The 24979-nt window shown below is 43.1% G+C and overlaps 2 protein-coding genes and 1 pseudogene across 2 annotated transcripts in view; 2 read left to right on the forward strand and 1 right to left on the reverse strand.

The window, feature by feature from the left end:
- Positions 1-10937, forward strand: part of Nlrp14 (NLR family pyrin domain containing 14) — a 32063-nt gene extending 21126 nt beyond the window's left edge. Inside the window, exons 6-11 of the mRNA XM_021167896.1 lie at positions 2164-2334; positions 3198-3368; positions 4624-4794; positions 8855-9025; positions 9971-10141; positions 10613-10937. Coding sequence (XP_021023555.1) covers positions 2164-2334; positions 3198-3368; positions 4624-4794; positions 8855-9025; positions 9971-10141; positions 10613-10745 — 988 coding nt within the window. The 3' untranslated portion in view covers positions 10746-10937. The remainder of the gene's footprint in view (positions 1-2163; positions 2335-3197; positions 3369-4623; positions 4795-8854; positions 9026-9970; positions 10142-10612) is intronic.
- Positions 10938-11428: 491 nt separating this feature from the next.
- Positions 11429-12892, reverse strand: LOC110297209 (annotated as a pseudogene).
- Positions 12893-23062: 10170 nt separating this feature from the next.
- Rbmxl2 (RBMX like 2) lies at positions 23063-24773 on the forward strand. The gene has a single exon (XM_021168052.1). The coding sequence runs from the start codon at positions 23361-23363 to the stop codon at positions 24516-24518; it is 1158 nt and encodes a 385-aa protein (XP_021023711.1). The 5' UTR covers positions 23063-23360; the 3' UTR covers positions 24519-24773.
- Positions 24774-24979: the final 206 nt, after the last annotated feature.

The raw sequence follows: 24979 nt of genomic DNA on the forward strand, positions 1-24979 counted from the left end.
ATGTTTTCTTACAGTGTTATCTATGGATCTAAAACAAAAGCTTTGGCACTGGAAGTGGCAGGACATAAGACCCCTTTTCTGTTGAGATTTGAATAATGCATTATACTGAAGATACTCAACGTAGGTTTATATAGTAGGCTGCTGAGTCAGAGACTCTAGATGTAACTTGACTTAGTAGAGCCAGCAGTGACTGTTGTGTCAGGAGTTATCAAGTTTGCAGTAATCCTACATTATGGAAGACTGGTTGTTTTCTAAATGTGTGGCCACGTGTGTGTTATAATCTCTAGTCTTGTAGGCCTCCTAAATAATTCATTTGGGGATAATATCCAGCTTCCTATTTGCTTTAGATCTCATTATATTTGGACAGTATTAATGTCCTTATTAATCTGGTTTGTGCATAGATCATGCTGAGCTGAACTCTTTAGAGGTGGATTTTGATATTTTACTTTCTGGTTTTACATGATATGCGTTATGAAAGTGTTGGAAAGCAGAACTTCCCAGGCTTATCTGCTAACTTGGGTCCCTTATCATAAGAATTTTGCAAATATAAGACTAAAATGTACTAGAAAAGTTTAAATTATAGATTTCAGATATTTTGTACCTGACATACTGAAAAGGTACAAATATACTACCATTTTTCATGGGAATGTTTCACTTTAATTTCATAAATTTTATCTTGATGAGAAAATGTATTGTCCTTTTCTTGGTGGGTGTTTTTAACCATTGCATACTGTGGAATAGGAATATGAAGGGAAAGCCTAGGGTAGATGAGTGTATATCGTTAATTGTAGAAGTAGTCAATCTGAGAGGCAAGGCCATCATGGCCTACATGGTAGAGTATTCTAGGCCAACCAAAGTTACAGAGTAAGTCCTTCTCTTTCCCCTCTCTCTTCTCTCCCCCATACCTTCCTAGCAGTACACTAGGCCTCTGCCCACCTACTGCATGCCATGATGGACTGAAGCCTTTGAAACCATGAACAAGAGAAATCTTACCCCACTTAGTTACTTGTTTATTTTGTCACAGTGACAAAAGACAGGATGACACTGAACTGCTTCTGTTCCTACTAATACAAACCTGACTTGTGATAAAGGGAATCTAGTGATTCGGTTAAAAAAGGTTACTTAAAGGCTAGGCCTTGCTAATAAAATAAAAAAAAATTTAAAACAATACAAATAAAATAACTTTTAAAAAAAGACAATAGAGTATGCCTGGAATGTCCTATCACCTGACTCTTAAACATACTGTGCACACAGCCCATGTCACCTCTGCATAGGCCTCTGTGCAAGTATTTAGAAGGATACCACATGTACTTTCTGTTTCACTCAATTTTATTTGCTTCTTATTGTTTTTATAATGTGGAAGTGGGGATTGAACCCACAGCTTTGTGCATGCTAGGCAAGCACTCTGCCAACCAAGCAATAACCCCTTATTTTCTTTTCTTTTTTTTTTCTCATTCTTTTTCTTTTATTGGATAGTTTCTTTATTTACATTTCAAATGTCATCCCCTTTCCAGGTCTCCTCTCTGGAAACTCCCAACCCACCCCACCACCACCACCACCCTGCCTCTACCCCACCTACCCACCCACTCCCATCTTTCCACCCTGGCATTATTCTAACTCTGTAGAAGCTCACTTAAGATGTATAGACTTTGGGTCTGACTAACCTTACTGGGTAAAGTTCTTTTAATTTACCAATTGCTTTAACAATAAAAATTTTCAATATTAAAGCAAAATTAGGTTGTTTAGAAAATGTGAGTTGACTCGAGAATAAAAACCCATGGGAGACATAGATTTGGCACTTGACTTGTGGTTCATCTTTGCTCTGCAAATCAGTGTACAACGTCAACATCCTAGCTTCCCTCTGTCCCATCTTCTCGTTGTAGGTATAGGCAACCCCTTTCCTCATTGTGAAAAAAAAATACCATTTAATGGATTTAAAAGTGTAGTCATCCAAATTTTTGAAAGGCATTGGGATTTTCTAGCCTGATAGAGAACTAAGTAGGACTACAGAAGAAGCATCTATCAGGCCCATATACTTCAGCTATTAAATATTTTGGTTTATGAAAGGAAGCTGAATTTTCCTGCCCCCCACCCCGGCCAGGCTGAGTGAAATGGTTCTAATTCTCTGAAATGTCGTTTCCCCTTCCTTGTGTTGCTTTTCAGGTTGGCATCCTGCGACCTGAATGTAGCCCGTTGTCAAAAGCTATCCAATGCTCTCCAAACCAATAGGAGCCTGGTATTTCTGAATCTGTCCCTCAACAATCTATCAAATGATGGAGTAAAGTCGTTGTGTGAGGTCTTAGAAAATCCAAACTGTTCTCTAGAGAGACTGGCGTGAGTCAATGAACTGGATAGGAATAATGTGTGGGTTAACATAGCTGGGTCAGGGTTCCTTTGTATGCCTTTCTATTTTCCTTCTTTTGTCTTGGGATTAAGTCTAGAACCTTGAACATGGTAAGCATCTAATAACACTAAGCTATATGGCCAGATGTCCTCTTTTCCCAAGTATGCCTCTGTGTGTCTATGTCTCTGTGTCTGTCACTTTCAGTCTGGCTCTGGCTCAGTGTATATGCACCTCTGTCACTATCTGTGGGGGGAGCGGGGTGGGCCTGTGAGAGGGGTCGGCCTGTGAGAGGGGTCTGTCTACTGGGGGGGGGGGTCCTCTGTAGATTCTGCCTGGATGTGTTGATGGGGAGGGAGTATGTGTGACTGGGGGTAGGGTGGGGCCTGTGTCTGGGGGTGGGGGTGTCTGGGAGTTGATGGTATGAGTCTGTGTCTGGGGGTGGAAATGGAAGTGTGTTGGGGGATGGGGTGGGTGGGGGTATGTGTCTGTGGGAGAGTAGAGGTGTCAGTAGGTGTGGGTCTCTCTCTGCCCCCCTCCACCTCTCGCCCTCCTCTCACCCCCCTCCCCCTCTCTCTCTGGCAAGGGCTTACCAACTGAACTATTTTCCCAGCCCTATCCTCTTGTGTTTGGCTTTATACTTTTCTATTTTGTTTTCACACTTTCTAGACCTCTCTCCCATTTTGTCTCATTCTCTCCAGTACTTAAATGCAATGGACTTCACAAGTTAAATGTTTGTTGGGGTTGATTCTACAGGAAAATTGGCCGATATAAGTATCAGATAGTTTCCTAATGGAGTAAGGCAGGACCTTTGGAAACTGATGCGTGGGTCCTTTTCCATCTATTTCCACTTCAGCTTAGCAAGCTGTGGCCTCACAAAAGCTGGTTGCAAAGTTCTTTCCTCAGCTCTCACCAAAAGCAAGAGGCTGACACATTTATGCTTGTCAGACAACATCTTGGAAGATGAAGGGATAAAGCTGCTCAGCCATACCTTGAAGCATCCACAGTGTACTCTGCAGAGCCTTGTGTGAGTGTTGGCTGTCATCTTCCCAAACTAACATAGCTTAGAATGAATGTATGTGTGTATGTACACTCTCTCTCTCTCTCTCTCTCTATATATATATATATATATATATACATATATATATATATATTAGAATCTTTAAAAACCACAACTTGTAAATGATTTTTGTTGAGCATGTTTTCATATTATTTTGGGGTTTTGATATGTTAGCAATTGCTTCCTCAAAGGCTCTAGTTTTCTTCTGGATGTTCTAAAAGTCATACCTGATGACTATCGTGCATACTTTTATATACTACTGATAACTTTTCTATCTTGTTGCTTTATCTCTAACTTCCTGTATGATCATTTCCATATTATGAAATTTTGAAATAATTTGATATGATTGTGTGTTGCTTGGGCTAGCTTTGAACTTGCTATGTAGTCTGGGCTAACTTTGAACTTGCTATGTAGCCTAAGCCAGTCCAGAATTAGAAATTCCCCTGCTTCAGCCTTCCAAGTGCTTGGATTCTAGGCATGTACTATATACTCAGGCCAGATGTTTACATTTTTTGTAAGTCATTATGTCTTATAACTCCTAAAACTTCTCATTTCTAGAAATAACTTTTTAAAATGTAATTTTGTAATCCTATAATTTTTAATTCTTTTTAAGCATACATTATCCCAAATTTATCCTGAATTTAATGTTTACATATTTAGTTTTTCCAAATTAATTTTGTTGTAAGGGTTATATTTATTTCTCCCCCATATATAAGGCATATTGTACCAAAATTATTAAATTACTGATTTAAAACATCACTATCATATACAAAGAATACTGTCTTTGCTTATTCCTATTATAGTTCTCATGCCTGATTCTCTATTCCATGTAGCTACTGTTGCAAGAGTGGACTATATACATTTTTAGGAAAATAAAAGATTACCATTTGATTTATAGTATGAAAAGCTAAGCCAGGTGTGGTGCCTGTAATTCTAGAACTAGGGAGACTGTGGCAGAAGCATTGCATTTCAAACCCATTTTGGGTAGTCCAACCTGTGTTGCAAAGTGAGACCCTGTTTTAGAAAATTGGAAAAAGGGACAGATATTGGGATTGGCTCTGAAGAGAGTGAGTCCAGTTTTTAAGAGTTTGATGTAGATGTGACTCCTGAGGGGACAAGATGGCAGTAGGAAGTCTGCCCTGAGATGGAATGTTGAGCAGACATGAGACTTTGGGCAATAGAGGCTGACTCCCATCTTTCCTCATACTGTGCTTCTCTGTAGGCTTAGGTCTTGCAGTTTCACTCCGATTGGCAGTGAGCATCTCTCCGCCGCTCTCCTGCACAACAGGAGCTTGGTACATCTGGACCTGGGACAAAACAAGCTGGCGGATAATGGAGTGAAGCTTCTGTGTCACTCCCTCCAGCAGCCACACTGCAATCTTCAGGAGCTGGAGTAGGTTTTTTATGATTCTAGTGTTGTGTACTTTGGACTATGGGTGATCTTGGAAGGCAGGGGAGAGGTGAAAGGAAGAACTGAGAAATATGAGTATCAGAGGAGGAGATTAGATCGGACTCTTCTCTCATTCTGTTGGAGACAAGCTAAAGAACCCTGTTTGGTTTAAAACCAAACCAAAACCTACAATTACTATGACCATCATGGTCTTCTTCCCTCAGAGTTCAGAGGCATCAGGCTGAACAGGAGGCATTTTAGTTTTTGATTGTGCCCTAGTAAATCTATTGTCTACCAGCTACATCCACAAGGCTGAAATTTCTCTACTAGTTTTCCTTTCAGGTTTATTCGTTTTTCCAAAAGGTATTTAATTATTTTAATTATAATTTTATGTATATGGGTGGTTTTCCTGAATGGATGCCCGTGTACATGTGCATGCCTGGTGCCCAGGAAGGCCAGAAGATTCTCGATTCCCTGAGACCGGAGACAGACAGTTGTGAGCCTCCACGCAAGTGCTGGTAATTAAACTGGACCGCCTGGCAGAGAGAATACTCCTAACCACTGAACCATCTTTCCATTTCCAGGCTTATATTTAAACCAGGTTTATATTTAAACCTAATTTTCCTGTTAGGTTAATATTCAAAGAAACCGGAAGGTTTTGTGTTATTATAATTAATATATTTTTCTTCTTAATCCTACCATTTAATTTTTGGGGGTTTCCATACAAAGTATTGAGGTTCATCTCCATATGTTTATGTCCTTATATTCTGTATTCATTTTTCCTCCCCTTGTGGATGTCCCAATGCCCCCCTTCCTCTATTTCCTATTCCCACCTCTCTTGAGATCTCTCCTTTCGTCCTCATGATTCCCTTTCCAGTTAATTTTTCAGTTAGTTTTCTATTTTAGTTTTGAGATGAGGTCTCACTGAGCAGCAAGACTAGCTTAGAAGTCACCACTTCCCGACTGTTTCTTGAGCACTGGAAGAAGGGAGATACCATTACTTTGCCCTAAAGTCCAGTTTTAAAAGTAGCCATTTTCATTCCTGAGCTATCTTAAGAATGCAAGAATATGCAGAGGCAGGCAGATTTCTGAGTTTGAGGCCAGCCTAGTCTACAAAGTGAGTTCCAGGACAGCCAGAGCTATACAGAGAAACCCTGTCTCAAAAAAAAAAAAAAAAAAAGCAAGAATATGCATGGTTTAAATACATCATGGTGATAATTGTATGGGTGAGATTCCCTTTCATTTGGTGCTATTCCAGAAAATCTTTAACTACTTTAAATTATCCTGTGGATTAATTTAATGACTTTATGATATTTAATAATTCATCATATAAAAACTCCAAAATGAAATAAGACTGAGGTGTCAGTCTCAACCTAGTTGGCAGATCAATCTTCTCATGATTGAGTCCTTAGAGAGAGAAATCCTGCATATAGATTTATTTTTTATGGGTATGGAAGTTTTGCCTGCATGTGTGTCTGCACCACATGTATGCCTGGTATCCATGAAAGGCAGAGTGTTTGAGCCCTGGAACTGAAGTTGTAGACAACTGTGAGCATCCATGTGAGTACCAGGAATTGAATCTAGGTCCTTTGGAAGAGCAGACAATATTCTTAACCACTGAGCCATTTTTCCAGCTCTATAGCCCCAGCATTTCTTCAACTTTTATTTTCAGCTTCTTAGCATACCCAAAGTGTTATCCTGACTGGATTGAGTCATGAAAGCTGTTACAGTTTGAATTTGAAATGTTCCACCCCAAAAGTTTAGATGTTGAAAATCTTCATTATACAGAGCTTATCTGGGGATGTGATAGAAAGAAACCTCACCCACATGGATTCTGCTTGGAAGAAGCCTGTGAAGGCTCACTTCTCCCCACCCCTGTACTTCCCTTCCCTTTCCAGCTTCTTAGCCTGACATTTGGTTGGCATGTTACCTGCCACACCCTTCTAACATAATGCTTTGCCTCATCTTGGACACTTGAAGTTTGCCTTATTTTCAGGTATTTGGTAACAACTCCCAAATGAGTTTATTGTAACATCTAAGCACCAATCCACATCCTTAGGGACAAGATATATATGTGTGTTACTCTGAATTTCCTTGATCTTTACTCAGCTTGATAAGATAAGCCAATGCCTTTCCTGTAACCACAAAAACAATTTCTAAGAGACCAGTATATCAGCCAGGCATGGTGGCGCATGCCTTTAATCCCAGCACTCGGGAGGCAGAGGCAGAGGCAGGCAGATTTCTGAGTTTGAGGCCAGCCAGGCCTATACAGAGAAACCCTGTCTCAAAAACCAAAAAAAAAAAAAAGAGAGAGAGAGAGAGACCAGTATATCTAAGGCCTTTGCTCAGCCTACCTTCTCTCCTTAATACACATGTTTGTGGCCACCTTCATAGCCTCTGGGAAGCCAATGCAGTTTTCTCAGTAGTTATAAAAATTAGGATTCTAAAACCCACCACCACATCAAGAGAAAACGGGAGTCTAATGCCAAGAGGACTGATGTGATGCTCTTGTCAAGAGATGTGAAATGCTAATGAAGTAAAAATAAAGACCCATGATGAATATATTCCATGTATTGATACGCAAGGATAAAGAACCTCAAATAAAATGATACCACAAAGAAGGCAGTTACTTTAGGGATGAAAGATGGAATGAATTTGCTATTTGAGCATATAATTAGCAGAAGAAAAAGGAAAAGCAAGTGAAATAACAGCAGATGTGACAAATGGGTGCCAGGGTTGACACATGTATACCTTTTCAGCTAGGATCTACTAGGAGTGTAGGCTGGCTTTACACTCATTCTGTAGCACAGGCAAGTCTCCACCTCATGATTCTTTACCCAAGTACCAGAAATTACAGACTTGTGCCCCATGAGGTAAAGCTTGTGAATGTTCAAAGGACCTGGGAGAAATATCTTTCTATAGGTAGCTTTATTGTTTGTTCTTTAATATAATAATTTTGGTCTTTGAAATTTTTAAATATATTTTCACTATACCTATTACTCTTTCCACTACCTCCACAACTTCCTTCTCCGCTTCATGTCCTCTTTTTAATTTGCTATTTTAGAACCCGCTAACTAAAGAGTACTGATCCTATGCAAAGGTATGGGGTCATCTATTAGAACATAGCTACACTCCCAAAAGAAAACATTCCCTCTCAAAACTTGTCAACATAGAGGTGCTGCCATCTTTCATCCATTTTGATACTGAGCTGATAACCACAGCTGCTGTGAGTTTGAATACAACAGCCATATCATGGCCAAAAGATAGAATTTTAACAACTCTGTCTCTCTGTGTCTGTGTGTCTTTTGGTATCTATGTGTATAGCAGATTGAAACTGGGGCTTTTACAATTGACCTATACCCCAAGACCTCCAAACTTACTTTAAAAACATATAAAAAGAACAACAACAAAAACCTTAAGTCCTACAGGGTACCCTTACGGCTCCTTGGAAAAGTTTTCATCCTTTTTTTTTTTTTCTGAGACAGGGTTTCTCTGAATAACAGGCCTGGCTGTCCTGGAACTCTTTGTAGGCCAGGCTGGCCTCAAACTCTAAGAGATCTGCCTGCCTCTCCCTCTCCTTTGTCAGAGTGGCAAGTGTTCTTAACCACTGAGACATCTCTCCAGGCATTAATAATTCATTTTAAAATGGATATACTTCACTCATGCTACTGGGCATTAGTGGTGGTACACAACTGTCTGTACTGCAGTACAGGGAGGATCAAGCACAGTATTCTGACTTCTCTAATACTAGGAGTGTATGCTGTGTACACATATGCAGGCAAAACACTCATACATATAATCTTTTAAATACCTAGGGAAAAATCAAAAGTGCTTTTAAAAAACCAATATGCAATCAACTTTATGAGAGATAACTGTTTATACATTGGTTTCTTCTGCTCATTAAGAAATTCCATCTGTTTCTATTGATATTAAGCCACCTCAGTTATGTCCTGGGTTGTACTAATACATAGAAAAAGAGGTTTAACTGCCTGGGCAACTCTCCTGGAAGAACATAGCTCATGCTACTAAAGAGCTCTTTCCTTCTCTTACGTGTTTTCCATAGGTTGATGAGCTGTGTTCTCACGAGTAAGGCTTGTGGGGATCTGGCTTCTGTTCTTGTGAACAACTCAAACTTGTGGAGCCTAGACCTTGGGCACAACATCTTGGATGATGCTGGTCTGAATATTCTGTGTGATGCTTTAAGAAATCCAAACTGCCACATTCAGAGGCTAGGGTGAGTTCAGAGAAAGGTAATTTTGTATGTGGAGAATTAAAAAACAAATGGTGCTATAGAAGATAAGTTACTTTGAGAAATAAGGATCAGAATTTCAAATATATGGGCCTGTATTTTATATGCCTTTTGCTATAGAATCTCCATTTTGCCTTTTTCTCTAGTGTTATCTCTTTAGTATTATCCTATTGGGGCCCTCCATGCTCTGTCATTGTTCAGATATTCCAGTTGTCCTTGAATGAAATTTTCATATGAAATAGAGGACTTTACCAATCATGCTTCTGTAGAAATGCCAAGTTCTCAAGGAGCTTGTAATCTCCTGTCCTTTCTATATACTCATGTTCATTCAGTCCTAGATCCTCAGAACTGACAAGAACCAAAATTGTAGGAGAGAAACAATTCTTAAACTTTCCTCTGACCACCACACATAGTCTCAGCACTGTGGCATGCACACACCTCCACGAATGATTTCCTCCAGTGTGATATGGAAGTTTAAGACAAAAAAAAAAATCCCTTTTATCCTCAAATCACTTTTTTGTTATGGTGTTTTATCACAGCAATCTGAACCCTGATTTAAGGCACCTACTAGAAGCTCTCCCCTAGCCCTGGATGTGTATTTACATAAATAACACTGTGCTTTTGAAACCTTGTTATTTCTTGCTTTTTAAGGACTCAGTACCATGTTTCTAAGTTTCTACTTGGGACTGGTGAGATGGTTCAGTAGGTAAAGGGGCTTAACACATTGGACAAATAGAATTGGAATTCATGTCAGAAGGAAATATGCTTAACTCATAATTATGTGAGTTCCTGTAGTTCATGAATTCACTCTAGCTATATTCATATCTCTTTTAATTTCTAAGATTATCTTCCAAAGCTCACAGATCTCTTAAGTGCTTGTCCTATGCCATAAAATAAAGTTATTTGTCTTTTTGTCTCTCCTCCCTGTAGATTGGAAAACTGTGGTTTGACCCCTGGTTGCTGTCAGGATCTCTTAGGTATCTTATCTAACAACAAAAGTGTGATACAAATGAACTTAATGAAGAATGCCCTTGATCATGAAGCAATTAAGAATTTATGTAAAGTCTTGAGATCTCCAGCATGCAAAATGGAATTTCTAGCGTAAGTCTTAAATTGCTTCTCAGAGGCACTATGTCCTATGTTGAGAGATTTCGGTACCCATTCTTTCATTGATGCCCTCAGAATCAGCCTGCTGCACTTTGATAGATTGATCTGGAACCAAACAACCTCGATTTGAGTTCTGGCCCCACCCCTGTTTAACTAGATTTGCTAGTATCTCAAAGTAGTCTGTAAAGTGGAAAAATTGATAAAAATCTATCCTTGAGGCTATTCCAAGGACCTATGACTTGAGGCTGACACAGTGCCCAGTATAATTAACAAGAATATGTTGGTTGCTTCCCTGAGAAGAGGCTCCCAGAGGCCCTTGTTAATATGCCACTTTCTTTGCTGCATCTCCTTCACCACATCTTGAATTCCCACTTGCCATCAGCGTTAAATTCCCTGTGTTAGCAAAGGTTTGTTTCTTCTCCTGAAGCTTTAGAAGGTAGAAAAGATGTTCATTTATTTTCTCAGGTTAGACAAAAAGGAAATATTGAAGAAGAAAATCAAGAAGTTTCTGGTCGATGTAAGAATTAATAATCCACATTTGGTCATTGGGCCAGAGTGTCCTAATACAGAAAGTGGGTGCTGGTGGAATTATTTCTGAAGAACCGGATGTGCCTGTAAAAAATTTAAAAACCTAACTTCCAAGTGGCAAAGTCTTTAACTTGTAAGAAACACTGTTTATGTCCAGAAGCACTGAAGTACATTCAGTAGGGATAGGTTGCTCACGTCTCTGTAAAATGTTTGTTGGGTTTCACACGGAGGTTGAGAAAGTAAAGCAAAGCACAGAAAATGCTACAAGTGTCATGTTTTTATTCACTATGGAGCTTAAAACCCTGGGAAATAGAGAAATGAACCGGATGATGGGACTTGTCCCAGTTAGTGTTACTTATTGCTGTGATGAAACACCACCACAACCAAAAGCAACTTGTGGCGGGAAGAGTTTTTCTCATTTCCATATAACAGTTCATCATTAAAGCAGGGAGGAGAGGGCCGGAGCCTGGAGACAGCTGATGCAGAGGCCACAGGGGGAATGCTTCTTACTGACTTGGCTCAACATGGCTTGCTCTTTTTACTTTCCTTTCTTTCTTTCATTCATTCTTTTTTTCACTTTTTTTTAAATGTTATTTTCAAGAGATGCAAGAACTCTGTACAGTATCCAGTTGAAGGCAGTCAAAAGGTTGTCAACTGCCACCAAAGCTGCAGAGAGAAATGGCAACAGGAACTGAATTTTGTCTCCATCTATGGTTGTAGGTACACATGAGCATTTTTAGGCTGTGACCTTTGTCAGGACTCCATTGGTGTCTGTGGGCTCCTGTCCCCACAGGGACCACTAACAGATAAACCTTTCATGCTGCCAATAACCAGTCTTTCCCATCTTCCAAGTGCTTCATTTACTGAAGAAACAGTGCTTATGTCCCAAACCTGAAGCCCTTCTTTCTGTCCTCCAAAGTCATAAGCAAATGGCAAGTCAGGACAGCATGAAGAACAAAAGAACTCCCATTTTCATGTCTCTAGAATGAATGAGACTTGTCCTATCTCCTAAGATGTCCCAGATCTTCACAAATTTGTCTGCTGAAGCATTACAAGGCAGCCTTTGATCTGACTGCTCAGATCAAGACCAGAGATTTCATCATTGTGTGCATTAAGTGTAAGAAAACAGCTTATCTTAACATGCATCCAGATTATATACAAAGCCATCATCTGTATTAGCCAAGAAATGACACGGTATGAAGTGATTCCAGGTCACTCTCTCGATCTGCCCACTGAACCACCATAGGCGGTTGTTCTGGCTAGTATCTCTGCAGTCATACAGAGCCACTGATTTGTCATAGGGTCCAGAAATCAGTGTCTGTGCTTCAAATGGATGAAACTGCAGAGTTTGAACCTTGTCTGTATGTTCAGTAAGCCTGGTTGCTGGCTTCCCCACAGACAGATCCCAGGGAATTACAGTGCTATCTGCTGATGTACTTGCCAGCACATTTCTGACTGTCTTACTCCAGGAAACATCAAGGACAGCATCAATATGTTCTTCTGCTGAGGAACTATTCTTCCTTCCTTCCTCTTTTAGAAAGCTTGCTTCCCATTGTGAAGACTGGCTCTATAGAGTCCACAATATCCAGGTCCCACACTTCAGCAACAGGGGTCATGTTTCCCACAGCAATGTAATTTCCAGTAGGCATATCTGGGCTAGGATCAAAATTCAGCTATTCCACACTCAGAGGGTATGCAGACAGGAGTATGTCAGGTGGACATAGACTCCTCTTCTTGATTGTAAATGTGTACCTCTACACATTTATTGCACTGCTTTTGTTCAGCATGGCCACAAACAATAAGGTTATTAGTCAGCTTAATCTAGAAATCTTCCTGCTCATGTTCCATGTCTTCCAGGGTGACATATGGATCCTGATCACTACTACCATACACCGTAAAACCCAATAGAGATTCGCCAATGGTCTCAGTATCTGGGTTGTCCTCTTCATCATAATTATCTAAGTCTTACTTGGCCAGCTCATCTAGCATACAGTCATCTTGTGGATCCCCATCCTGGGCCTGGGCACTCTGCATGCCATCTTCGGAAGGACTGCTTGCCGCCTCTTCCTCACTACCACCTCCTCCTTGTAATTTTCCTTTTGCTTCAGCAATGAGACATTCCACTTCCTCTTTACTTAGCTCTGCCTTGTCTGGCATCTCTTTGGCCACGCTGCAGTGGACCCAGGCCATGCAGGTCACTTGGCAGCTGGAATTCATGATCTTTGGCTTGAACTCGGTGCAAGCTGGGGAGCTGGTCACTGGGAAAGACTATTCTGAGCTCTGTGATTTCATATCTCCTTCCATCCTGTTGTGTCTGGAAGACACTATTTTCTGGATTTATTCATCACCTCTGGCTCTTATAATCTTTCCACCTCTTCTTCCACATATATCTTGGTACTTACTGGTCTCATCTTCATTTGGCTTTCAAGGAAAACACAGGATAATTCTCTTATGGTAGTGAAACTTTCTATTGTCATGCCAACTTTGTTGCCAATCCTCACATGTTATTCCTTGCTCCCCGACATTCCGTACAGGATACCATTTTCTGTTTTCTGGAGCCCCACCAAGACAGTGACCCTCAATCGGTCTTTCCATGTCAGGCCACTCTTTCAGGTGCCACCTGTAGCCCACCAGTGGCCACGGGTTACTAGGTTCCTGAAAAGAAAGCCCTTTGCTATCCCCATTCCAAAAAGCTTCATCTTTCTTTCTAGTAGAGCCCGTGACCACCAGCCCAGGTTATGGCACCATCCACAATGGGCTGGGCACTCCTGCATTAATTACTCAAAATGTACTATATCTAGATCTTACGGAGACATTTTCTTGATTGAGGATGTGGGTGAGGGAAGTAAGACATTAAATTATCTATCACAGGACTAAAGATTCACAAGCCTTGATTTCCCACAGCCCTGATTTAGTTCATACCTGTACTCTAACTTATTCTATTAGAATGGCATCCATATGTGTGCTGAGTGCTGCCAATGTCAAAGTCACTTGTGTCTTTAAATGTAGATTTATATACACTCCATACTAGGATCAATGAAAAGGAATATTGGGGTGACTCTCCATAGAAGTGAGCATTTTAAGTAACCTCTAAGTAGGTTGAGAATCAGTGATTTAGGTAGATGAAGGAATAAAATTCTTCAATGAGTACTCTGTGGCCTCCTGTTACAAAAGGGGAGCTTAATTTTGAAAGGGCATAAGGCTATTGGAGATAAAAATATTCATTAGATAAAATGGCACAGTAGTTATCTGTGAAAGATTGTTAGGAGCTATTAAGTAAAGCTGTAGAACAAACCATTCTAGAACTGTGTGTGGTGGGGGTGGAAAAACTAGTGACTTGGAGCCAGGCATGGTGGTGCATGCTTTTAATACTCAGCACTTGGAAGGAAGAGGCATGTCAATCTCTGGATTCAAGTTGAGCCCGATGTACAAAGTGAGTTCCAGGGCAGCAGGAGTTACGATCCTGACTCAATAAAATAATTCATGACATGGCAAATGAGCATTCAGCAAAGGCTCACCCAAGCAGTTTCCTCTCCATGGTATCATGTGTGGCTTGGTGGTGGTATTGAGTGGGAATGCTCGGGATGCTACTTAGAAAGATGGCTGGAAACCCAATATGAAAATCCTATGAGGCATCTATGTCTGTGAATTGGAACAGTTTAAGCTCTGCCCTGGGAGTGCTGCCAAAGCTCAGTGTGGATGAGGTGGTAGTGAGTAGCTACAGGGAGAGAACTTAGAAGAAAGGCTACTTGTGAGAGTGAAGGGGGGTTAAGGGTGGGGAGAGGGTGACTAAGAGCAGGGTGGGATGGGTTGAGACCTGAGGGGCAGGACCTGTGTGGAGGAGGTGAGTGCACTGGAAACAGTGCTAGCCTTGAGCAAATGGCAGAAGCCCAGAGCAAGTCTGCAGAGGGAGAGGCACATACTGCTTCAGACAGGAGCACAGCACTGATGGATTTGCTCTAGCCCTAGCCTTGAGTCTCTAGACTCAGAATGGAGCAGAGCAGCCAGCCCCAGCCAGATTTCCATTGCCACCCAGCAGGACCCTGGACAGCACTGTTGCAGTCTCCTTCAGTTTTAAAGGTCAACTTGCCACTTAAGAGTGATTCCAAGCTTTTTTTTTTTTTTTTTTTTACACATATTTTGGCTAAACACTAACCTCCAAATAACAAAACAACCCAATCAAATAAATGGGATATAGAACTAAACCGAATTCACAACAGAGGAATCTTGACTGGCCGAGAAACACTTAAAGAATTGTTCAAGGTCCTTAGTGATCAGGGAAATGCAAATCTAAAGTACCTGAGATGCCACCTTCCACCAATCAGAATGGCTAAGATCAAAGACTCAGGTGACAGCACATACTGGCAAGGATGTGGAGAAAGAACACCTCCATTGCTAGTGGGACTGAAAACTGGTACAACCACTCTGAGAACCTCCAGATTGAATTCCAGAAAGTTGGAAATAGATCTACCTGAAGACCCAGCTTAGGCAATACAACTCTTGGGCATATGCCCAAAAGATGCCCCACCATACCACAGGGGCATGTGCTCCATTATGTTTATAGTGGCCTTACCAGTTATAGCCAGAAGCTGGAAACAACCCAGATGTCCTACAAGGGAAGAATGGATACAGAAAATGTGGTTCATTTACACAGTGGAATACTATTCAGCTATTAAGAATCATGTGTTTTGCAGGCAAATAGATGGAACTAGAAAATACCATGCTGAGTGAGGTAACTCAGACCCAAAAGAACATGTATGGTATGTGCTCACTAATAAATGTATATTAGCAAAAAAAAAAAAAAAAGGCACAGAATACCTAGGATGCAATCCACAAAACTCAAGAAGGTTAACAAGCCAAAGGGCCCAGGTGAGGATGCTTCAGTCCCACTTGGGAAGGAAAAGAAAGCAATCATGGAAAGCAGAGGGAGGGAGGGACCTGGGTCCCAAGGGGAGGAGGAGGGGGAAAGGGGAACATAATTAGGCATTGGGGGCAGGGACAGGAGACAAGCCCTGAGGGTTGGCAGAATGAATGGAAATATGCTACCTTGGGTGGTAGGAGGTGGGGGGGGGGTGCTCTAGAATGTACCAGAGACCTGGGAGATGAGAGACTCTCAGGACTGAAAAGGAGGGACCTTAGATGAAATGCCCAACAGTGGGGAGAAGGAACTCGAGTCTACCTCTAGTAGAAAGATAGGGCATCAAGTGGAGGGATGGGGTTGTCATCCCAAAGTCAAAACTCTGACCCAGAATTAGTCCTGTCTAAAAAGTGCAAAGACAAAAATGGAAAAGAGACTGATGGAAAGGAGGTCCAGTGACCAGGCCAAAGTAGAATCCATCTCAAGGAAAGGCACCAATGACCTGGCACTATTACTATGCTATTGGATGCTATGGTGTTCCTACAGACAGGAGCCTGGTATGGCAACCCTCTGAGAGCCCCAACATGCAGCTGAAAGAGTCAGATGCAGATACTTACACTCAACAATGGACAGATGCCACACACCCCTATGGTTGAATTAGGAAAAGGCTGGAAGAAGCTGAGGACGGTGACCCCATAGGAAGACCAGCAGTCTCAACTAACCTGGACCCCTAAGATCTCTGAGCCACCAAACAGGCAGCATACAATAGCTGATCTGAGGCCCACAACACGTAGACAGCAGAGGACTGCCTGATCCAGCCTCAGTGAGAGATGTGCATAACCTTTTAGAGACTTGAGGACCAGGCAGTAGGGAGGGATTGTGGGGTGGGGTAGGGTTTGGGAGGGGTGGGACATCCTCTTGGAGACAGAGGAAGAATGGGATGAGGAAATTTGGGAGGGCAGACCCGGAGTGGGCTAACGACTGGATTGTAAAAAATTTAAGAAATTTTAAAAATTAACAAGTCTGAAGCCACCATTAATAGGCCTAAACAGTCTCCAGAATAGGAAAAGATCTTCAACAACCCTATATCTGATAGGCTAATAAAGAATTCAAGAAGCTAGACACCAACAAGCCAAATAACCCAATTATTCTCAATAAAAGACTCTCTAATTGCTGAGAAACACATAAATGTTCAACATCTTTACTCATAAGGAAAATATAAGTTAAAACAACTCTTGAGATTCCACCTTACACCTATTAGAATGGCTAAGATCAATAACTCAAGTGGTAGAACATGTTGACAAAGATGTGGAGCAAGGGGAACACTTCTTTATTCCTGGTGAGAGTGAAAACTTGTACAACCACTCTAGAAATCAATTTGGCAGCATCTCAGAAAATTGGGAAAAGTTCTACCTCAAGACCCACCTATACTCTTCTAGACATATACCCAACATATGCTCCATCATCCCACAAGGATACTTGCTCAGCTATGTTCATAGCAGTTTTATTCATAATAGCCAGCAACTGTAAACCACCCAATGTCCCTCAACTGATAAATAAAGAAAATATGGTTCATTTACACAATGGAGTACTACTTGGCTATTAATAACATCATGAAATTTGCAGACAAGTGGTTGGAACTAGAAAATACCCTGAGTGAGGTAATCCAGACCCAAAAGGACATGCATGGTAGTACTCTCTTATAGTGGATATTAGCCATAAAGTAAAAGATACTCATACTACAATCCATAGGCCCAACGAAGCTAAATAACAAGGTGAACCCAAGGGATGATGCTTGAAGCTCTCAAAATGGGAAATAAAATGATCCCTGCAGGTGGATGGAGGGAAAGAACTGGGAGAGGGGATGAGGCGGGGAAAGGGGATCAGGTATAGGGAGAGCTAGGGACAAAGGCCTGGTCTAGTTAACAGAATTGGGGGGTACTCCAGGGAGTCAATGATAGAGTTTCTCCCTGAGACTCCTAGGAATCAAAGATATGGAGTCTGAAGTGGCCACCTCCTGTTGCCAGGCAGGACTCCTAGTGAAGGAATAAAGTCATCAACCCACCTACAAAAACTTTGACTTAAAATGTGTCCTGTGTACAAGATGTACAGGGACAAAGATAGAGCAGAAACTGAGGGAATGGCTAACCAATGATTGGCCCAACTTGAGACCCATCCCATGGGCAAGAACAAATCCATGACACTATTAATGATACTCCGCTAGGCTTGTAGACAGGAGCCTAGCATAACTGTCTTTTGAGAGGCTCCACCCAGAAGCTGACTGGAAAAGATAAAGAGACTCACGGCCAAACATGAAAGCTTAGGTAGTCTTGTGGAAGAGTTAAGGGAAGGAATGAGGGACCTGGAGTGGATCAGCACTCCACAAGAATACCAACAGAGTCAACTAACTTGGACATTGTGGGGCCCCCAGAGAATGAATCACTAACCAAAGAGCACATATGGGCTGGACCTAGGACCCCCCCATAGCAAATATGCAGCTTGGTCTTCATGGAGGTCCCCCAACAACTGGAGCAGGGGATGGCTCTGATGCCTGCCTGTGGATCCTGTTCCCCTTACTGGACTGCCTTGTCTGAACTCAATTGGAGAGGATGTGCCTAGTCCTGCACTGACTTGTTGTACCAGGCTCAGGTGGTTCCTGGGATGTGGGGCTTCCCCTTCTCACGGGAGAATGGGGGAATGAGGGAGAGGCTTGCGAGGGGAGGATTGGGAAGGAGGAACTGTGATCAAGATATAAAATGTATAAATTAATGGGGTACAGGGAGAGGTCTGAAGCCGCGTCCCTAGAAGCAGACAGACTTGATATTTCAACATTGAATAAGTATTATTGACTGATAAAACACAAATGTGAACTAAGAGAAATATTTAGAGTTTTATTCCATATTGTTTGAGTAATTAGTGTGCAGTAGTCAAATGTATTAAAGTAAAATGGAGTTGCCAGAGGCTGGGGGTATCAAGAGTCAGAAGTTGTTTGACAGACTTTCATTTTGTCAGGTAGAGTTCTCAAAAGTACACACAATGTGGGTGTACTTAACACAACTGGACTTTATACCTAAAATGGGTAAGAAGGTAAACTGTGTGGTAGGCATTTTCTGGCTTTCAGAGTTAAATTTTAAGCATAGGAAGTGCTGCTTTCTTCATCGTCAGTGAACTTGGGGCACAGAGAGAGCCATAATGCTCTCATGTCTAGAAGGCTGGACCAGAACTCAGTCCCAGAAGGAACTGGAAGCAGCAGTTCCCAGTCCACAGGAAAGGGGTGGAGTTTTAACTGTCCTGGGGATTTCAACCCAAGGAGGGCCTGCAGGTTATTCCTTGTATTCCCCAACTATCCCTGTCAGGATACCACCTGCACATAGAAACCCCCACTTTTTTTCTAATTTTAAGGGAGGACAATGACTCTTTCTTGAAATGTCTCTGTTCTTTGATAATGAATACATCTCTTTCCTCATCGGAGCTTCTGTGCTCTCAAGTTTCCTGAGGTTTCATCTTAGGATGCTAGGGTTAGTGTGGCTGGTCAGATAATCTGTAGCCATTCCAGTCTGCCAGTTCACATTTGGCCCTGTGGGTGGTCTCCAGATCGCGTGTCTTCCTTTCTGGTTTCATGTCATCTTTTGATGGAATCTCTTGCTGCACACCTCTTTCAGGGTGTTAGGATGGTACAGGATTTCTCCACCCTAGATCCTAACAGGAAATAATGTTAGCATCTAACCTATGCTTTACAGCAGCTCTTCCCATCTCACTGAAGGGGCCAGGCATCCCACTGAGACATTGCAGACACCAAGTGAGTTAACATCTAAGGGTATTGATGTTAAGGTTATCATGCCACACTCATTCTGCATAGAAATCGTAGAACTTGGCCGCCAGCTACTACTGTAAACCTCACCCCAACCTTAAGGAGTATAAATAAGAAGAGGCTCCCTCTTCTGACACAGGGGCCTGATTCTCTTCAGAGACTCTGCCATGATGTCCATCTCTGGCACTGGGCCTGAAAGAGCATCTCTGTGCATTATTGTAATGTGGGATCCAAGCATGTTCCTTGTTTGAAGAAATGCAATTTGAAAGTCCTCATTGATACAATGTCATCTATTCTAGTTCTTTATTAGCACTCTTAGCATTTGCATCCATTATGGGGTAAGGAAAGCCCTGTTCACTCAGTGTATCTTTCTGTCAAGACAAGTTGGTAGAGGTCAGGAATATAGTTCAGTGGTAGAGGGCTTTCTGAGCATGCTCTAGAATCTAGATTCAACCTTAAACACCAGTGAAATAAGTAAAATAAGGGGAAAAAACACTTCTGGTCCAAATCAGTCCTATCTACCAGCTATGTTCTGCAACTCTACAGGGAATATGGCACCTGTCTCTTCTACTCCCAGGACTGTCTTTCATACTGGTGTGTATCTCAGCAATACAGGATGAAATGATATAGCTTTCTCCATTTTTTTGTATTACTAAATTGTGATAGGTCAAGACAAACCTGAGGCCATTTCAGGTTTAACTAGAATTTGATCTCCCTGATGGAGAATTCAGTGGAAAATTATCCAACTCTATTCTAGGAACTTGAATTCGTGATACTCCAGCTAACTTATCTTAGCTTCTGTTAAACTGCCTGCTTGCACAAATCTCCTCTGGAAACAGCAGAGTGAGATACCACAATGTGGTTTTTGTCTTTAAAAAGCCTTTTGCTCTAAATGTTCAGGATTATACTTAGGTCCTAAATAACCTGAGTATAGTCCTGGCCATTTGGAATAAAGACTTCTAATTGGCTATAAACTGTGTCTATGTGGTCATCTCTATTGGGCTCCCTATAACATAATCCCTCAACTCCTTTGGGTCAGTTCAGAAATCAGATGGACAAATGTATAGTTATATCCATTGGTAAATTCCAGCCACCTTCTAAAAGCTTCAGTTTTGCCTTTTTTTTTTCTCCTTTGAGTTAAGGTTGTCCATACTGGTTTCAGATTGCCAGTGTCAAGCAATTTTCCAGCCTCTACCTCCCAAGTAGAGACTACAGGTCTATACAACTGTACCTTATTCCCAAGTTAGTTCCTTTTATGAACATCAATATGTTCTATTTTAATGCTAGAGTTTTCCAAAATTCCCATAGTGATGTTCATATAGGTGTCCCCTTAAAGTCCAGGTTTTCATTATCCCTCTCCTTAACCATATAGCCAGGCTAGCTATAGTGTCATGATGTCACTAACAACCCACACATTAGAGCTTTTACCATTGTCAAAATTCTTCTATGACTGCTAGAAAAACAGCATTTTATTTAGACTCCCTGTCTTAGGGTTTAATTGCTATGATGAAACACTATTGCCACAACAACTCTTATAAAGGAAAGCATTTAATTGGGGCTCACTAATAGTTCAGAAGTTTAGTCCATTGTTAGCATGGCAGGAAGCATGGTAGCAGGTAGGCAGATATGCTGGAGTTTTACGCCTGTAGGGGCAGTCTGCAGGAAGAGAGAGTGTGAGCCACTGTGTCTGGCTGGAGTTTCAAAATCTCAAAGCTCACCCCCAGAAACACAGTTCCTCCAACAAGCTCACACCTCACAATATTACCACTCCCAATAATCTATGGGGACCATTTTCATTCAAACCACCACACAAACACCCAGAGCTCTTTTGCTCTCTTTAAACACAGTGGTGGTTTTCCAAGCAGGAAAAACACTAGCCTTAGAACTCCTAAACATAACTATATAACTCTTTACTGGTCAATTGAGTTCTGTGTCCAAGACACTATCAATATAAATCTAGCATAATTTCACACTATTCCAAAATTAATTCTAAGGGGAAAGTAAGCCTTAATAAATAAGTATTATTCTTTCAGCTCCAAATTTCTACTGCAGCACATTAATGGTGTGTGTGTGTGTGTGTGTGTGTGTGTGTGTGTGTGTGTGTGTGTGTGTGTATCCCTGGTCCCTTCCTCCTCCTCAGGAGCACAAAAGTTCTTATGTTCTTATCACTGGGTTGGTTAAGTGATCAAATCTCACACAAAAGTTATCTAGGTCCCCACCATCATTTACATGATTTATTTACACATCATTTACTGTGAAGAGGCACAATAACCAAGGCAATTTATAGAAGAAAGCATTTTACTGGGATTTGATTACAGCTTCCAAAGGTTAGTTCATTATCATCATGGTGAAGAGTGTGGTGGCAGGCAGGTATGCATGGCACTAGAGTAGTAAGTGACAGTTACATTCTGATCCTTGTCGAAGATGGGGGGGGGGGCGGATGACAGAGAGAGAAAGACACTGGGCCTGGCATGGGTTTTTGAAACCTTAAAGCCCACACCCAGTGACCCAACTGTTCCAAGATCACACCTCCCAATCCTTCTCAAACGTTCCACTCCCTGGTGAGTAAGCATTCAACTGTGACTCTATAGAGCCATTCTCATTCAAATCACCACATCATCCTTGGGCACCAAGTATACCCTAGAAATAACAAAAGGCATTCTTTCCCAGAAATGCTAAGGGTTTTAGGAAGCCCTATACCAAGAAGCCTAATCAAAGACTGTGTTATATGTCTGTAGCTTGTATGAAGGTGTTAACAGTGCAAAATAGAATTAAATGGAACCCAAATGTATTTTGGGGTCAGGTTTCCAAAATTATTTGGTTAGGAAGGAGGCACTCTCCAGAGTGATAGATGTTCCAATGTTCACCAAAGAAAGGGAGAAAGGATGTGAAAGAACTATATAAGAAATATTTTAAAAATATCACACAAGCCACATAGATGATAAATCACAAAATATGCTGGGTGAATCAGCAAAATCACAAGAGTTCATTGTGATTACAGAAGTAAATTTATATAAAGCCAAAGAACAGGAAAATTCCATCTGTGGTAGATGAGAAAATAATGAGCCCAATTGTGAGAAAGCAGGCACTGTTCTGTTGGAAATACAATGGGAGAGTTCCAGCGAGGGGACTGGTAGGCATCTTGATGTGTGTGGGTAATGGTTACATGGATACACACACCCGTGAAAGATTAAGCATCAAACTAAGCACATTTATAAACTTAGAGAACATTAGAGAAAATGGAATAAGAAACTTCTTCCACAGCTGAGGAAAAATATGAAAAACCATTTTATAAGAGAAGTTTTAAAAAGGAGGAGAAATAGACAAGATAATCATGGTTAGGATTAAACCTTACAAACTGGCAGGAAGAAATGTGAAAACCATTTTCGTGTATACATATGAGACCAAACGGACAAAGGTTTAAGTAAATAATAATAACAACAATAATAATAAATCCATCTATTCCACTATTGATTCACCTTTCAACACCTTCTTCCCTTCAGGGGAGAAAATAAACCCCCGCATATCTCATGACTAAGCTTTATATACAAACTCCATTCTAAATCTTTTAAACGACTCCTAATCTCATATTCCAGGGGGTTGTTTGTTTGTTTTAAACTCGTGTGGGTAACTAGGTTTGGAATGCCTTGGGATTCTTCTCATTAAGAGCAATGGAACTTTATTTCTTCTTCCCCTAACGGCTTTTGAATTCAGCCACGCTTCTGGGACAGGGCCGAAGCCAGGGCGGGCTGAGTGAGCCGGGAGAGCCCACCGAAGCCACAAACCAGTTTCCGCCTCCCCGAGACACTCGCTTGAGGTGCGGACCTGCCGACCAATCACAGGCAGGAGTCGCCCGTGGCTCAGGGGCCGCCGGGCCCTGCCTTCCGCCCTCCCGCCTACGCACAGCGCCCCTCGACCGGTAGGAGGCGGTCTGGACCAGCGGAGGAGCTCAGTGTCGCGCCATCTCTCTGCTCTTCACCACCTCAATCGCCGCTGCTGCCGTCGCTGCTGCCGACATGGTTGAAGCCGACCGTCCAGGAAAGCTCTTCATCGGCGGTCTCAACCTCGAGACCGACGAGAAGGGCCTCGAAGCCGCTTTTGGCAAGTATGGCCGCATCATCGAGGTGCTCCTGATGAAGGACCGGGAAACCTCCAAGTCCAGAGGCTTCGCCTTCGTCACCTTCGAGAACCCCGCGGACGCCAAGGCCGCAGCCCGAGACATGAACGGCAAGTCCCTGGATGGTAAGGCCATCAAAGTGGCCCAAGCCACCAAGCCGGTGTTCGAGAGCGGCCGGCGCGGGCCCCCTCCTCCCCGAAGCCGCGGCCGCCCGAGGGGCCTGCGCGGGACCCGTGGCGGCGGCCCGAGGCGCCCTCCCTCCCGGGGCGGGTCAGTCGACGAAGGCGGCTACACGGGGGATTTCGACCTGCGGCCTTCGCGGGCCCCCATGCCACTGAAGCGCGGGCCGCCGCCGCGCCGCGCCGGGCCTCCGCCCAAGAGAGCAGCGCCGTCGGGCCCCGCGCGCAGCGGCGCGGGGATTCGCGGGCGGGCGGCGGGCTCCCGGGGACGAGACGGCTACGGGGGCCCGCCGCGCCGGGAGCTTCCACCGCCGCGCCGGGACCCGTACCTGGGCCCGCGCGACGAGGGCTACTCGCCCCGGGAGAGCTATTCGAGCCGCGACTACCCGAGCACCCGGGACCCGCGCGACTTCGCGCCCTCGCCCCGCGACTACACCTACCGCGACTATGGCCACTCGAGCGCGCGAGACGAATGCCCTTCCCGGGGCTACTGCGAGCGCGACGGCTACGGCGGCCGCGAGCGCGACTACGAGCATCCTAGCGGAGGCTCCTACCGCGACCCCTTCGACAGCTACGGGGACCCGCGCGGCGCCGGCCCTGCCCGAGGTCCACCGCCATCTTACGGCGGGGGCCGCTATGACGAGTACCGAGGCTGCTCGCCCGACGGCTACAGCGGCCGCGATAGCTACCGCAGCGAGCGCTACTCGAGTGGCCGTGAGCGCGTGGGTAGGCCGGAGCGCGGGCTGCCGCCGTCTGTAGAACGAAACTGCCCGGCGCCGCGGGATTCCTACAGCCGCTCGGGCCGCCGGGCGCCCCCGAGGGGCGGAGGCCGCGTGGGAAGCCGCCTGGAGCGAGGGGGAGGCCGGAGCAGGTACTGAGCCCGCTGGCCTCAGGACTGGCAATCGAAGTCAAGAACAAGAAGAATCAGTTTCCTGGTAACTCATCCAAGGACTAGTCCTAAGAAGAGTTGTTTTTCTTATTTTTACCGTTTTAAGATTTTTTCCCCCCTTGTTAACTTCCTCTGCATTTTTATGCATTTGAGAGGCAAAAAAAAAAAAAAAAGTTAAAACTCGTTTAATTTCATTTTGGAATTGTTAACGTTTCAACAAGCTCCTGTTAAAAGTATGACTTGAACCTGCTGCGTAGTAGTCTTCCTTCTCGTTCAAAATAGTTCCCGTAAAGGCTTCTTCCCTTCCAAATTTGCCTGATAAATGAGGCAAACGGTCTAAGGTCTTTGCACAGAAATCTTGCCCACCTAAAGCGGAAAAAGGATCGTGCCCCTCAGACCAAACTGGGGATTGGGGAGAAAGAGTTGGGGGGAATTGGTGTTTGCTACTCC

The sequence above is a fragment of the Mus caroli genome, chromosome 7 (genome assembly GCF_900094665.2).
Source record: "Mus caroli chromosome 7, CAROLI_EIJ_v1.1, whole genome shotgun sequence".
Lineage (NCBI taxonomy): Eukaryota > Metazoa > Chordata > Mammalia > Rodentia > Muridae > Mus > Mus caroli.

Coding starts and splice junctions, on each gene's coding strand:
- Rbmxl2 (XM_021168052.1), top strand. CDS start 23,361: ATGGTTGAAGCCGACCGTCCAGGAAAGCTCTTCATCGGCGGTCTCAAC.